General features: G+C 41.7%; 1 protein-coding gene and 1 pseudogene across 1 annotated transcript; both read left to right on the top strand.

The window, feature by feature from the left end:
• The first annotated feature begins 559 nt into the window (after positions 1-559).
• DPPA4 (developmental pluripotency associated 4) lies at positions 560-8,845 on the top strand. The gene is made up of 7 exons (XM_068985355.1): positions 560-580; positions 2,397-2,547; positions 3,656-3,825; positions 3,912-3,962; positions 4,082-4,361; positions 6,872-7,067; positions 8,815-8,845. Exons 1-7 carry the CDS (start codon positions 560-562, stop codon positions 8,843-8,845), a joined length of 900 nt encoding a protein of 299 aa, XP_068841456.1.
• Positions 8,846-9,152: 307 nt separating this feature from the next.
• Positions 9,153-10,590, top strand: LOC138076175 (poly(A) polymerase alpha pseudogene; annotated as a pseudogene).
• Positions 10,591-15,744: the final 5,154 nt, after the last annotated feature.

The raw sequence follows: 15,744 nt of genomic DNA, 5'->3' as shown, positions 1-15,744 counted from the left end.
ACACTGGGAAAATGAAGATGATTCAGAGTTACTCCCTCAGTTGTTTCTGACTCTTTGCAATCCCACGGTCTATAGCCCACCAGGTTCCTCTGCCCATGGGATTCTCCAGGCAAGAATACTGGAGTGGATTACCCATTTCCTTCTCCAAGGGATCTTCCTGACCCAGGGATCGAACCCAGGTCTCTCGCATTGGAGGCGGACACTTTAACCTCTGAGCTGTGTCTAACTCCTAGAGTTGGAATTCTAAGTGTTCCCTTGGAATTTTTCTAAAGGAGCTTTCAACTTCCCAAAGTCTCTGTGACCACACCCTCAATGATAATGTTAAAAACTCACAGGAAAGGGCCTCGAATGTTTTCATTCATACAACAGTCACTCGTGAATAAGAAAGCAGGCAAGCTTAGCTTTCACATGTTATGGGGGAGGGACAGAGGGGAGGAGAAAAAGGAAAGAGCTTATGGGTGGCGGAAGGAGGAGGAGACTTTTAAAAGAGCAATCTAGGGCCGGAGCCATTTTAGAAGTAAGGAGAGTCTTCATTTTATCAACCTTGACCTTTCTGAGCATGGAGAGCACAAACAAGGAGGTAAGTACAATCTGAATGGGTTTGCTTTTGTCTGTCTTTGTGAATCATTGTCGGGCACACTTAATCTCTCTTTTGAGGAGAAAAGAAGGTGCCTTAAGAATTGGAATTCTAAAGAGTTCCCTTAGAATTCCCTCACTTCTTTTTGAGTAGAAAAGAAGCTGCCTTGATTCTTAAATTAAGGATTTCCTTCTCTTGTTAAAACAAGAAACTCCTTGATATGATCGTTGCCTGGTATACTGGATGAGATCCTTTAGTTTCCCTTCTATAGACACAGGTTCGAAACCAAAGTCACTGCATCTGCATTCATTGTTTCCCTGAGTCATTAGGGCCAAGAAATAAGCGGAAACCAGACATACAGAGGAGCACTGCAGGCAGCAACTAAATCTGGGGAGGCTGTGGGGCTTGTCTAGAAAAATTGAGCTACTCTGCCAGAGAAACTTGAGCATTTTCCAGATCTCTTTCCCAGAACCAGGTCATTTTTGCCCTCCCAATTTTAATTAAGACTTTTGTAAGCAGGTAATTTTCTGGCGGTCCAGTGGTTAAGACTCAGCATCCTTCTTGGGGCCAGGGTTTGATCCTTGGTTGGGGAACTAAGATCCCACTAGCCTCCTGGTGTGGCCAAAAAAAAACCCTTTTGTGTAGCCCCAAAGTTAGTAATTTGTGTAAGGGCTACGCAAATGTGAGATTTGAGTATGAATGTAAACCTGCTATAGAGATGTAAAGATGCCATGCAAATGTTAATTTGTCCCATACTTCCATCTTGGAGGTGACAGGATTTAGATTTGGGAACAAAACTGAGATTACTGATTTGTGGTTTAATTTCTATCTTAAATGCTTACCTGTGTGCCCTTAGTTATGTAACCTCTGAGCCTCAACTTCTGCATCTGAAAATTGAAAGAAAAGGAGTGTTGTCCTGTGGAACAATACCTGATGGAAGGTATAGACTCAACAGATGTTAGTTTTTTTGTATCAAACAGTTTTATCCCTAGTGTTCTCTTGTTTCTTTTGAGTTAACCAGTATTTCTTACAACAAAAGTGAAATGAATTCTACCCTCCTAATCAAATGGAATAACAGGTATGGATCAAATCACACAAGCAAATATAAACCTACATCAAGTGGTAGGAATGAATCATTTGATTTGTATTGGTCTATAAAGTAAAAGTTATTAGATGAACTTAACACTTAAAGTGAGCTGCTGAAAGAGGATTAAAGTTTAAGGAAATGAATATAAGGGAGGGTGGTGTGTGTAGAGTTGAGTGATATCCCTTCCAGCAAAGTAAATAGGTTGGAAAGGAGTTTCATGACAGTAGCTTGGAGCAACAGTACAGGAGAGGTTTATCTGGTAGGGGCCAAGGAGGGAAATAGGGAAAAAAAATCTTCCAGGAGAGGGAGAATGGATATGATGAGAGATCTTAGGGTTTTCTCCAAGCAGAGACTAGTTTCTTCTATGCCTTTTGTTTTATCTTTTCTTTCTCTTTGGAGGGAGGGAGCTGTGCTGATTGGCTTGTAGAATCTTCGTTCCCCCACTCCCCAGCCAGGGATTGAACTTGGACCCTTGGCAGTGAAAGCAGAGTCCTAACCACTGGACAACCATGGAATTCCCCTTTTCTCATACTTTCAAATCGGCCTTCCATTTCCCCATCGTTGCTTACCTTTCAAAACCCGAGTATTAAGATGATGTCCAGAAGGGATTCCACATTGCCAGCACAGTTCAATGATTGTCTTGGTGACTTGGACGTGAGGTATCTGAAGTCAGGCAGTGGATGCAGTGGGGTGGACCCCAAAACAATGACTAGCTGGTTCCTCTGTCCCCAGAACAACTCCAGAGAGAAATCTGAAGAACATATGAGTTGCAAACTTACATCAGTAGAAGCTGAAGAGGGACAGGGATCTTCTGGTGAAGCAGAGAAAGCAAAAAACTCAGCACAGGGGACCAAAAGAAAAAGAGATACAAAAAATAGCACAGGTAAGAGAGCTACAGTTCCTCAAATCGTATTTCCTTGGGTCTGAGAAGGCTGAGGGATTTGTTTCTGAAAAAGTAGGAAAGAAATTTTCATCCTGTATTCTGTAAATCCTACACTTTGAAGCCTAGCTTAAGTCTCGCCTCCTGGTTTTGAGCATTGTTTCTCCTACTCTGCTGCTAGGAGATAAGGAGCTCAATGTGTAGTGATCTGAGTACAGATGGGTATAAATTTGAAATCCCACCCTTGAAGCTTCACTTTATGCTAAGCTGGGTCAAGGTCAGGGTGGAGGGTCAGTTGTAATTCACTTAGAAGAATGAGGCAAACCACTACACTTAGTGTCACTATAGTTGTGACTGTTCTGGAGGTGTGTCCTTTGAATCCTTCTTGAATGCTAAGAGTATGTGAGTGCATCAGGGAACCGGAGTGCTGCCCCGGCTGGGGTGGGCTGCAAGAGTTATGGGTACTAGTAGTTGTGCGGCATTGCTGAGTGCTTTATTTTGCCTTGTGCTGAGAGGGCAAGATATCACTGAGTATTTATGACCTCAGTTCTAAGAACTTCTATTATTCCCTCAGGAATTGGAAGTGCACTCTCTAGGTTAACCTCTAGAGAAGTGCAGTCTCTGGGTCAACCTCTTCAGAGTCTGTGGCTTATTGCTGTAACAAAAGAGCAAGTGTGTGTGAGTAGTGGGGAGTTTTAGGAAGTAAGAAAACTGAGGGATTCAGAAATAGTGTCAGTCTTAGGTTTGAGGGTCTGTCTCTTGAAGTTTGCGACTTTCCATCTGGCTCAGTGGTAAAGAATCTACCTGCCAATGCAGGAGATGAGGGTTTGATCCCTGGGTCAGGAAGATCCCCTGGAGGAGGAAATGGCAACCCATTCCAGTATTCTTGCCTGGGAAATCCCATGGACAGAGGACCCTGGCGAGCTACAGTCCATGGGGCTGCAAAGAGTCAGACGTGACTGCACACGTACATCCTTGGAGGTTAGGTAGTCTTTTGGGAATCATTGAATTGTACAGTGGGGATTAGACTACTGAGAACTAAAAGTGATTGTACTTTTGACATTCGAAAGGTCTACATTAAAGTTACTCATTCTATCCCATTCCCCTTCAGCTTGCGGTCCAGGAGACACATCACAATGCTGTGCCGGTGTGAAACCTCCGAAGACACCGACGCGGATCCCCATCCCCCCTCTACCTGAAGTCCTGCCGCCTGTCAACCTGGTCCACAGGGATGTCATTCGTGCTTGGTGCCAGCAGTTAAAACTGAGCACCAAAGGCCCGGTGAGAGTCCAGAGTGGGAATGAGGCTCTTGGGAGGAAGACCATGAACTTTAGTCTGATTAATCACTCACTCTTCTCTTCTCTTAGAAACTAGATGGATATAAACGACTCTGTGAATATGCTTACCCTCATCAAAAAGTGAGTAATTTGTAGGGAATGTGGCTCAGTAGAAGATTTAGTTCTCATTCTAATTACTTATTTTAGCATCAGAAAGTGAGTAGAATAATAGCCTTTCATCTTTTAAACCCTCTTTGTAGAACATTCCTGCCACAACACAGGAGGCCAGGATCCTGTCACTATCGAAAAGGATAAAGATAGAAAAGGGGGAACTACCACTGGAATGCTCTGTTGAGAAAACATCTTCTGATGGGGCTGCTCCTCTTGCACAGGGGCCACCTGCCCTTGAGGGAGCTCCTCCGCCTCTTGAGGCAGTTGTATCAACTTCTGCCCCCGACTCAGAAGCTGTGTTTGCCTCCTGGAGCAGAATGACAGCCAGGGCCTTGAAGTCGGAGTCAGTAGGATCACAAGAGACCTGTGGTGAGATCATTATTAAAATATATATGTTTATATATTTCTTTGCGGTTGCACTGGGTCTTCATTGCTGAACATGGGCTTTCTCTAGTCGCAGGGACTGGGCACTACTCTCTAGTTGCAGTGGGTGAGCTTCTCATTGCGGAGCCTTCTCTTGTGGACCACAGGCTTCTAGGCGAGCCAGCTTCAGTAGTTACAGCACTTGGACGCAGGAGTTGTGGCACCCAGGCTTAGTTGCTCCATGGCATGTAAAATCTTCCCGTACCAAGGATACAACCCATGTCCGCTGCATTGGCAGGCAGGTTCCTATCCACGGTGCCACCAGGGAAGTCTTAGTAAGCTCCTTTTTAAGAACAGGTTCTGGTTCAGGTGGGGAAAGAAGCTTAATTGATATTAGCCACTGACTAACTTCAGAATATTATCAATATCACCTGAAGGCATAGTGATTCCTAAGTCCCAGCCACAGATTTTTCTGATTCAGGTCTTGGTAGGGCCTGGGAATTTACATTTGCAACCATTTCCCAGGCACTGCTAATCTGGGGACCACACTTTGAGAAACACTGTTCTGAATTAATGAAGTCATCAGAAGAAGACAGCAATCTGGCTTAATTTTTCCCCCTTCTTTAAGGAATTAAAAAGGAAAAGCAGGCTCTAGAATCAACTGCCTGGGCTAAAGCCCTGTATCTCTAGTTTCCAGGTTGCTCTGGGTAAAGTAGGTTAATAATAATATACCTATTTCATGATCTTTTTGTAAGAGTTACAGAAGATAAAATTCAGTTCAGTTCAGTTGCTCAGTCGTGTCCGATTCTTTGCGACTCCATGGATTGCAGCATGCCAGGCCTCCCTGACCGTCATCAACTCCCGGAGTTAACTCAGACTCATGCATATTGAGTCAGTGATGCCATTCAACCATCTCATCCTCTGTCAGCCCCTTCTCCTCCTGCCTTCAGTCTTTCCCAGCATCAGGGTTTTTTCAAATGAGTCAGCTCTTAGCATCAGGTGGCCAAAGTATTAGAGTTCAGCCTCAACATCAGTCCTTCCAATGAACACCCAGGACTGATTTCCCTTAGGATGGACTGGTTGGATCTCCTTGCAGTCCAAGGGACTCTCAAGAGTCTTCTCCAACACCACAGTTCAAAAGCACCAATTCCTCAGCTCTCACCTTTCTTTATAGTCCAACTCTCATATCCATACATGACCACTGGAAAAACCATAGCCTTGACTACACAGACTTTTGTTGGCAAAGTAATGTCTCTGCTTTTGACTATGCTGTCTAGGTTGGTCATCACTTTCCTTCCAAGGAGTAAGCGTCTTTTAATTTCATGGCTGCATGAAATGATTTTGGAGCCCAAAAAGTAAAGTCAGCCACTGTTTCCACTGTTTCCCCATCTATTTTCCATGAAGTGATGGGACCAGCTGCTATGATCTTCGTTTTCTGAATGTTGAGCTTTAAGCCAACTTTTTCACTCTCCTCTTTCACTTTCATCCAGAGGCTCTTTTATCAAGGAGATAAAATTAAGGAAGACCTTGCACTAGTTAGCCATTACAATGTCTGTTGAGACCCTTATCCCCTGGTGACCTCCCTTGCCCCTCAGGAGAAAAGCTTGGGAGCATATCCTGCCCACTGTCTTTTGCACACAGTGGGGTATTATTCCAGGACTTTGCTTCAGATGTGTAAGATACCCCTCTCCATTAAACCATTGATGTTGCTAAAAAACTAAACAAAATTTTTAAGATATGAGACCCCTGAACTGATGGCCTTCCCAGACCTAATCTGGCTTAATGTTTCTATTGAAGGAAGCCAGAATGAATGCTCTTTGCCATAAAAATCTTGAGCTGAGGGCAATTAAGAAGCAACAAACCCAGAAAAGGCTCTCCTTTTCTTGCCTAAAGGCAGGATATCTCTGTTCTTTTTGCTGGAGACAGATTTATCCAGAGTAACCTGCAAACATACCTCATCCATTAGTTTCCTCTCATATATTTACCTTCCCACTGTTTGCCACCCGTGGGAGCATAAAACTGCTTCCCTTTGTCCTGTCATTTCTTTACAAATGTATTATTCTTTGTCGGAAGGTGTTATATAAGATGGAATATTCTAAGCTGCCATTTTAAGCTAGTTTTTGCTTTTTTTCCCCTAAACTGTGTGTGCAGCATGAATTCATCAACTGTTTTTCCTTTGTTAATGTTTTTGTCAGAATCCCAGATGGGCAGAGGTAAGGTTTGACCCCACCCCCACCCCAGAACACACTGTCATCTACCCACTTGCCTCTACACATCCGACTGTACTATTTGTTTCTTTTAAAAAATTTTAACAGGAAATTTTAGATTTCTTTTTAAAAATGTAATGTTTTTACATTATTTCCTAAGAGGAACAGAGTGGAATAAGTAGGTGTCCAGTGTTAGTATCTGAGAGCTGGCACTTGAGAAAGACAGTTGAGTCAGAGGCCATGGTGCAGACTCACACATTAGGACTGGGTCTTGCTGTGCTCATACTTGCCTCTCTATTTCTTCCCCAGAGGTCCGCTGGTGCGTGGTCCACGGGAGAAGTCTCCCAGCTAACACAGAAGGCTGGGTTCGTTTACAGTTTCATGCTGGGCAGGCATGGGTGCCTGGAAAACGAAGGAAGGTGTCCGCATTCTTCCTGATACCTTCTGGTGATTTTCCACCCCCACACCTGGAGGACAATATGCTGTGCCCTGAGTGTGTACACAGGTAATTACCTGGTACTTTTCTACACACTGAATGTGGGCATCTGGTTTTTAGTTGGAGGGAGAAAAGAGACACATATTTATCTTAATTAGCCCTGCATTTCAAGCACAAGTTGTCAGTAAAGAGTTTCACAAAAATTCTCGCTAGGAAAGTATATTCCTGGGAAAAAGAACATTTTTATGTCAAGGCTTAATGCATCTACCTGGAGACCCATAACTTTGAGGCAGTAATTACTGTATAATTACTACATCCCAGGCATATGTACTATACAGAAATAATGACTAGCAAAAAAGTCCTTCATTTAAGTGGCCTACAGTATAATGGGGATAACTGCTATGTGAACAACTGTATCACCATGTGATGACTGTGACCAAACAGGAAGTTTCTTAATTTAAAGGAAGAATTATCTAGATGTAAAGGAGGATGTAAGATCATTTTTCAGTATAGGGACCAATGCCAAGGTTGTGAAAAGACTTAGGACAAAGAAATTGCCGGTAGTGACAGAATGTCGTGGAAAATAAGCTTCAGACCATCCCTGGGTGATGGGCCACTGAAAAGTTTTGTGTTTTTTTTTTTTCACTGAAAAGTTTTAAGCAAGTAAATTAACTGAGACTCACACTTCCAAGGAGGGTAGGATACAAGATCTATTAGAAAAATCATGTGGGATAATACAGTTAATCATGTTTAAAGGGCCTGGTACCTTCTATAGGTGCATAAGAAGAAACCTGGCTACTAGATAATTATTTGGTAATTGTACTTAAACACTAATAAGGGTAAGAGCTGCACGAGGGCTGAAGACAGCTTCAAGGAACAGCAGTGTCATATCAAATGAAGCTGAAGAAGATGCAGATAACATAATAGATTGGAGAAGATTGAAAGCAGTAGAGAATGTAGATGATTTGGTGTGGGTTGAATAGGGGGAGGAGAGAAGTAGAGGCTGCAATCAGAGGTATTTTCTGAAAGGCACAAATGGCGGAGTAGCAGGATGCTCAGAGGGAATTGTCATGTTTTCTGCTGAAGGGAGCTCAGTGTGCTTCTGGGCTTAGCTTAGGAGAGGGGCCTATGGAGGAGGAGGATGGAAGGAGATCCATCCTTCTGGATAGAGGAGCTGATTCCGCCCAGACTTGGTTCCCAGGGATCCATCTCCTCACCCCACAGTTGTCCCGGAAACCATTCTGGGCTTCATCCCAAGTTCTCTGTTGGCATGCCGAGGGCCCACGTTTGTTATCATCATGACTGAATGCCAGAGGTCTAGGGCAGTTGGAAAATTGAAGCCTCAGGTGGTGGGGGGAAGAGTCTCCAGCTAGACTCTCCCCATCCACGGCCAGAAGTGCCAGCCTTCAGGCCCCGGCACAAACAACATATCCCACAGGAGAACGTATGTGAGTGTGCACTCATCTTTTCCCATTTCAGCTATCCTGTTTCCTGCCACAATCTTTTGTCAAGCAAGTTGAATACAATGGAGGTCACTTTGGGTAGCCCTTCAGTAACATTCTTGGGCCACTGGGCAAATAGTTTAAGTTCCCTGTGGGGTCTCTCCTGGCCATGAGCTGCACAGGACAGGAACATATTAGAGAATAATATAACTTGACAATTGTCATTCCTTGATGACATGGCCACATGCTTTCCACACATGGTCCTAAAGTTTAAGGGAGATTTTATTGGGATTTCAGGGTGGGTTTCTTGGTTCTTTTCAGGAATGCAACTTGCTATTTCCTCTCCATTCTAAACCATTTCATTTACTTTATAGGAATAAAGTGTTAACAAAAAGCCTGCAGTGAGATCATAATACCAGTAAAAGGGTACAGCTGTGATTATAATTAATGATAGAGAAGTGACTACAGTCAACGCCACAGTGACTAGACAGCTGAACTCTGGGCTGCTCCACTCTCTCCATGCTTCCTGCTTCCAGGGTGCACAGCCTGCTTACGAGGTTACATGAAAAAAGAAAGCCTGTGAACTGATGGGAAACAGAAGCAGAAGTGACTGTCTGTCCAAAGATGCCCAGCCCTAAGGGAGCAGAGGACAAATGAGACTGGGACATTTGAAAAATACTAAGTCACTGAATGGAATTAATTTGCTTTGAAAATGCCTCAAGTAAATCTCTACATTGGACAAGATGGATCTTATAGGCAACAGTTGAAACTTGGTCATCTACACCTTAACCAGATACTCAACCTTATCATCACCAGGCATGGTACAAACAGAAATGTGTTTCCTGACATGATACAATGTATCACTGACAATATTCTTGCCCCAAAGAATCTATTCACAGGGAAGCAATCAGTCCTGATTATGCCTCTTGTCTCAGCGTAATTAGGTGAGCTTACCTTCATCTGGGTGTCAGTTACTTAGATGCACCCATCCATATGTAAATATTCACAACCTATGCACTTAAGATGTCTATATTTTATGTGTATTTTATGTGTAATTTTTTAAGTGTTCCGGATTAAATGATACATTATAGTGCCTCTAGTAAAAAGGCAGCTAGAAAATTTTAAACTTAAAACTTTTATTTTAAAATAAAATTCTCTAGGCCAAAGCAGGAGTGAGGTTGGACCAGGGCTGAGGCAGCCAAGGCCCCTCCTTCCCATATCAGCGGATCCTGCCCAGAGTATGGCTGGCTGCTGTTGCAGGCGAAGGGGGCGGAGTATGACTGGGCCGAGACAAAGCTGTTTCCAGTACAAAGCAGGGATCGCAGCAAACACACCCGCCGCAGAAGCACTATGGCATTACCTCTCCCTTCCGCTTAGCAGCCCCCAAGGAGACCAACTGCCTGCTTACACAGAAACTAGTGGAGACTCTGAAGTCCTTTGGGGTTTTTGAAGAGAAAGAGGAACTTCAGTGCAGGATTTTAATTTTGGGAAAATTAACCTGGTGACAGACTGGATATGAGAAATCAGTGAAAGCAAGAATCTTCCACAATCTGTATTTGAACACGCTGATGGGAAAATGTTTACACCTGGATCTTACAGATTAGGAGTATATACAAAAAACTGCCAATATTGATGCGTTGTGTGTTGTAGCAAGACATGTTGATTGAAGTGACTTTTTCACCTCATTCTATGATAAGTTGAAATTACAGGGAGAAGTAAAAGATTTAAGAACTGTTAAAGAGCCATTTATTTGTACCAGTTATCAAACTGTTTGATGGGATAGAGATTGATATTTTGTTTGCAAGATTAGCACTGCAGACTATTCCAGGAAACTTGGACTTAAAATATGACAGTCTGCTTAAAAATTTAGATATGTATAAGAAGTCTTAATGATTGTGGGGTTTTGATTTTGTTGCAAATCAATGAAGTGGTTTTACGAGATGTTCTACATCTAGTATCAAACATTGACAACTTCAGGTTAACCCTGAGGGCTATCAAACTGGGCCAAATGCCACAACATCTACTCCAATATATCAGGTTTCCTCAGTGGTATCTCCTGGGATACGCTCGTAGCAGGAACTTGCTAGCTTTTTTCAAATGCAATAGCATCAGCTCTTGTACATAAATTTTTCTTGGTATTTTCTAAATGATATGTGTTTAGATTATATTAAAATAAAGTTGATTATAGACACTGAAAAATAATATACTCCATTGTGTATGTGAAATGATCCTTCTGAAATATGTTGGATTATGACAATGCTCAAAACCCTCTCTTGGATCCTGTTGATTCAGAGGGAAAACCAAAATCCTTGTAATGACTTTCAGGGCCTTCCTAAAGTGCCTTATACCCCATGCCCCCTTTTCCATAATACTTATCTCCTCTAATTTATAATTTGTTTGTCTTCCCCAACAGTATGAAAAGATTTGTCAATTTGTTTGTGCGTGTGGGTATCACAACAACCTCTTAGAACAGCCAAACATGTAGTCGGTGCTCAATAACTGTTTATTCAATGATGAATGAAAAGGTTTGAAGTGATTTAGGAAAGGAGACAGATTGCAACTTACTTACTTAGAAATCTATATTTTAAAATAAACCTCTGCCCTGTCTATATTCTTTTGGAAAGTAATTGCTGTGAGTTACCTCTTGGACAGGAAAAACTGTTGTGTTGACTCCCAGTGTTCTTCCTCCGTAACTCTTTTCATCACCTACAGTCCACCTACCCAAAGTGAAAAATGACACTTCTCTTTATTCAACTAATGCATAGGGTGGGAGTGGTCATTGCCTGGAAGGGGCAAAGAGAGACTTTTTGGTGGAGTAAGTATTTTCTGTCTTGACTAGGGAGTTCACTACCATTTTTCAAAACTTATCAAATAGGACACTTAAGATCTGTGTATTTTACTGTAAATTTTACCTCAAAGAAAAAGAATTTGGTGATCAGAGAGGAAATGGTGTTTGTCACATGTCTGTACTCCTAGGATTTGTATACTGAGACCTCAGTATATATTATATATACGTAATATATTGAGGAGGTCCTCTCTTTTTCTTATGATGGATGACAAAGAAGAGGACATGAGGGGAATTTATAACACTGAGGAGGGTTATATAAGGGGCTCGCAGAGACTGGGCAAGATTTTCTGTCTCAGGACTCATTAGCACTAATGAAAATGAACGACAGAACTTCTGCTCTTCCTCAAAAGCCCTGATTAAATCTTACTTCATTGGTAACATTCTTTGATATATTCTGATTCTCAAAACTACTAAATTATCTTTTTAATCTATACTGGATTGAAACTCACATCTTATGGTTAAGAAACACAAGTGGGACTTACCTGGTGGTCTAGTGATTAATACCCTGAGCTCCCAATGCAGGGGGAAGGGTTTGATCCCTGGTCAGGGAACTAGATACCCACATGCCTCACCTAAGAGTTCACATGCCACTTTCCACTTGAACTCATGTATAATTGCCAAACCAATGTTCTCATATGCTCCTACTATCATACAGCTGTCACTTTTTATAGGACATCTTCAGATTTCACTGTGGTTTTGAAATTACATTCTCTGAATAAAAAGCTCTTCCGAAAATTTGCATGTCACAATGAAGACCCAGTTCAGCCAAGTGAAATATTTAAAAACTGGAAAAAAAAAAAAAAAAAAAAAGAGCTCAAGCTTTGAGGGAAGCTAGATATAAGTTAAATTTCTATCCTTAAAGCTCAGTGAAGTTAACAGCTCACCTTTGCTAGGCTGAAAAAAAAAACTTTTTTTCAAAACCAAAATTATGTGAGGAAAGTGATAGGCACTCAGCCAAGAGTAATTGTTGTCCTATCTACCATGTTTTGTCTCTATCTTCCTTTTCTACACTGAAGTAATATGTAATTACCAAGCACTTATTAACCATTTCAAAATTTGTTGGCTTTGGGAATTTAATCTCTCTAGCCTTAGGTTTATTGAACATACAATTTTATTTGCCCATTTTACTGTATGTGTGTGCTAACTCACTTCAGTCATGTCCCACTCTTTATGAACCAATGGACCATAGCCTACTGGGTTCCTCAGTCCATGGGATTCTCCAGGCCAGAATACTGGAGTGGGTTGACATGCCCTCCTCCAGGGGAAGCTTCCAATGAAGGGTTCAAACCCAGGTCTCCTACATCTCCTGCGTTGGCAGGAGGGTTCTTTTTCACCAGCACCACCTGGGAAGCCCACTTGAGTGTACAGCAGTATCTTAGTTGTGATGTTAATTTACCCTCCATATAGATTCTTGATGGAATAGCTGTTAAAGAATTTTGCTCTTTTAGGGGGAAGGAATTATTTGTTTTCTTATTATTGGTTTAAGGAACCCTTTACATATAAATTCAGAATTAGCATGTCACCTTTTGCAACAAAAATCCTGCTGGGATTTTGATGAATTTTCTGGGCCAATGTGTAATGAGAAAAGTAGTATATTGTAGGTCTAGAGTTATGGATTAACTCTAGAAAAATATTTGGTGTTGTGTCATAATGTGGTTAATGATAGCCATGTTCCTCTGTAGGCAAATATCTGGCCTTAAGGAGAATGCAGTGTGTAAGGAGTTATCTAGAGTAAAAGAAGGCAGTAATGGAATGCTGGTGCTGGGGAAAACTCTTGAGAGTCCCTAGGACAGAAAGGAGATCAAACCAGTCAATCCTAGAGGAAATCAATCCTCAAGATTCATTGGAAGGACTGATGCTGAAACTGAAGCTCCAATACTTTGGCCACCTGATGCGAAGAGTCAACTCACTGGGAAAGACCCTGATGCTTGGAAAGATTGAGGGCAAGAAGAGAAGGGGATGATGACAGAGAATGAGATGGTTGGATGGCATCACTGACTCAATGGACATGAGTTTGAGCAAACTCAGAGTGATAGTAAAAGACAGGGAAGCCTGGAGTGTAGCAGTTCATGGGGTCAGAAAAAGTCAGACACAGCTTAGCCACTGAACAGCAACACATGGAATGCAGGTGGGTTGTGTGTAGTGTGGAGGGTATTGTGAAATGAAGATAATAATCAACTGTGTTAAATTCGAAGACTTTGTTAATATAACTCAACTAGTATCTAATGCAATGATTTGACCTGTGGATGGGGCCTATAAAACAAAAGAGATGATACACATGTGTGTTTTGTAAAGTGTTAATAACTTGCAAAGACTAAGGGAGTAAGAAGTCTAACACCCAGGTTTGAGACCACATGCGCTATTTTAATAGATGGTTGATATTATTCATTACCTACATAGTAATGATGATGATATTTGTCTCACAGAATTATAAAAATTAATAAGACATATTAATATATTAACATCTCATATAATTAATGAGAGATGTATAATATACTTCATTCATTGAAGGTCTATGCAAATGCTATTTATAACTATTTTATTTCATTCTTTCTTAGCTTCTGTTGCCCCCAAAGAGAATATCAACTATTAAGTTGCTCTAAACAAAATATTTCCCTGGCCAACCAGTCTGCTCCTATGGATGGGCTACCTTGAGACACTTTATGTAGCTGGTGCCAACAATATAATTTGAATAGTGATGGCCAGGTTAGTAAATTGGGAATTTGTGCTGCTTAGAACAAAGATGGGAATGTGAATTCTTTTATTAACTTTTTATTTCTCTCTTATTCTCTGCAGGAAAGAAAAAGCAATTTTGTGTAAACATACATTATTTTTTAAAGTCACTTTTTGGGAAGGCATTAGTGGTATAAAATCATAATTCTTACACTGAGTCATTTTACCTAATTTTGGCATAAAGCACGGCCATAAAGAAAGCCGGCAGATAAAGAAGGGGAGGACATTATTCTTAGTGTCTATTCTCATATATTACTCTCTCTACACTCCATGTTGAACTATTGAAATAAATAGTATTCCTTAAAAAATAATTGGTAGTAGTATCTTACTTTTGGACACTGGTCATGAGAGAGACCTGTTTGCAGAGTATGCTCACCTTAGCAGAAAAGGTCCAGAAATTGTCACATTTGAGGAGAGACCTGATATTATCTTGCTAAGAATGAAAGAAAAAATATATATACATATATCAACTAAAAGAACAAAAAAGAGAGAGTTCAGCAATGCCTCAGCAATGCCCTACATGAGGGAAGAAGATTGAAGTAGTCACTACCTTTCACATGGCTAAAAGATTTGTGATAAATACCTCAGACTAAGAGTCTGTACAATTATTACATTTGAGAAAAAGATTAAGATGGGAAAACCCTGTTGCAGTTGCCCTAGCTGTTGTTACTGCCACTTCTGAGTTGTGGACCCAGAAAGTCTCTGGTAAGACTGATAATAGTGCTGGTCAGAAAAGGGCAAGAAGCTTAATTTTAATTAGCTTCAAATGGAAATAAAGTGATGGAACAAGGCACTTACCATTTAACAGTTCATAAGTTGGAGAATTGATGCTTTTGAACTGTGGTGTTGGAGAAGACTCTCGAGAGTCCCTTGGACTGCAAGGAGATCAGTCCTGGGTGTTCATTGTAAGGACTGACGCTAAACTGAAACTCCAATACTTTGGCCACCTCATGCGAAGAGTTGACTCATTGGAAAAGACTCTGACACTGGGAGGGATTGGGGGCAGGAGGAGAAGGGGACGACAGAGGATGAGATGGCTGGATGGCATCAGGGACTCAATGGACATGAGTCTGAGTGAACTCCGGGAGTTGGTGATGGACAGGGAGGCCTGGCGTGCTGCGATTCATGGGGTCGCAAAGAGTCGGACACGACTGAGCGACTGAACTGAACTGAAGTTGGAAAATATTTTTCCATAAAGCTTCTCTCCATTGGCTGTAGCTCACTCACTACTGGCAGATGTCAATGTTTTTCCTGAATTGATTTCTAAGCCAAGTGATTTGGCCCATGTTCTTTTCTCATCATTGAGGAGTGTAATTATAATTTCAGAGAAAAGAATAAAGTGTTGATGTGCTCAGAAGAGGGGTGCCACAACCTGAGTGTACTCTATTTCTCTTCTTTCTTCAAGGGCTTCCAGTGAAGGGAGTATAGCTCTATGGCGCGTCAATCATGCAAATGAGCCCTTCAGCTGTGTACTGCAAGTCACTGGCCCCATCTGAACACCATTGCTATAAAGTTCACACCTGCACTATAACTCCCATCTCTTTCTCCCAGCAACTAAGAGTAGCAGGGATTCTAAAGCTGGGGCAGTCTTATGGCTTAGACTCAAGGACTCCTCATCAGCCTTGCTGAAACGTCCTTAGAATGGCCCTGTATTTCAACACTCTTCCTACCCAAACTCCCTCTCTCTCCTTCACATGGGTCATACCTACATCATGGTCTTACA

Source organism: Capricornis sumatraensis, chromosome 1 (genome assembly GCF_032405125.1).
Source record: "Capricornis sumatraensis isolate serow.1 chromosome 1, serow.2, whole genome shotgun sequence".
NCBI lineage: Eukaryota > Metazoa > Chordata > Mammalia > Artiodactyla > Bovidae > Capricornis > Capricornis sumatraensis.
The sequence above is the reverse complement of the archived record's forward strand: the minus strand, read 5'-3'. Positions and strand labels throughout refer to the sequence as shown.

What these genes read in the sequence shown, in the direction of transcription:
- DPPA4 (XM_068985355.1), top strand. Translation starts at nt 560, where the DNA reads ATGGAGAGCACAAACAAGGAG. An exon ending in AGATACAAAAAATAGCACAG is followed by an intron (nt 2,548 to 3,655) that starts GTAAGAGAGCTA and finishes ATTCCCCTTCAG; the next exon opens with CTTGCGGTCCAGGAGACACA. An exon ending in ATGCTTACCCTCATCAAAAA is followed by an intron (nt 3,963 to 4,081) that starts GTGAGTAATTTG and finishes CCCTCTTTGTAG; the next exon opens with AACATTCCTGCCACAACACA.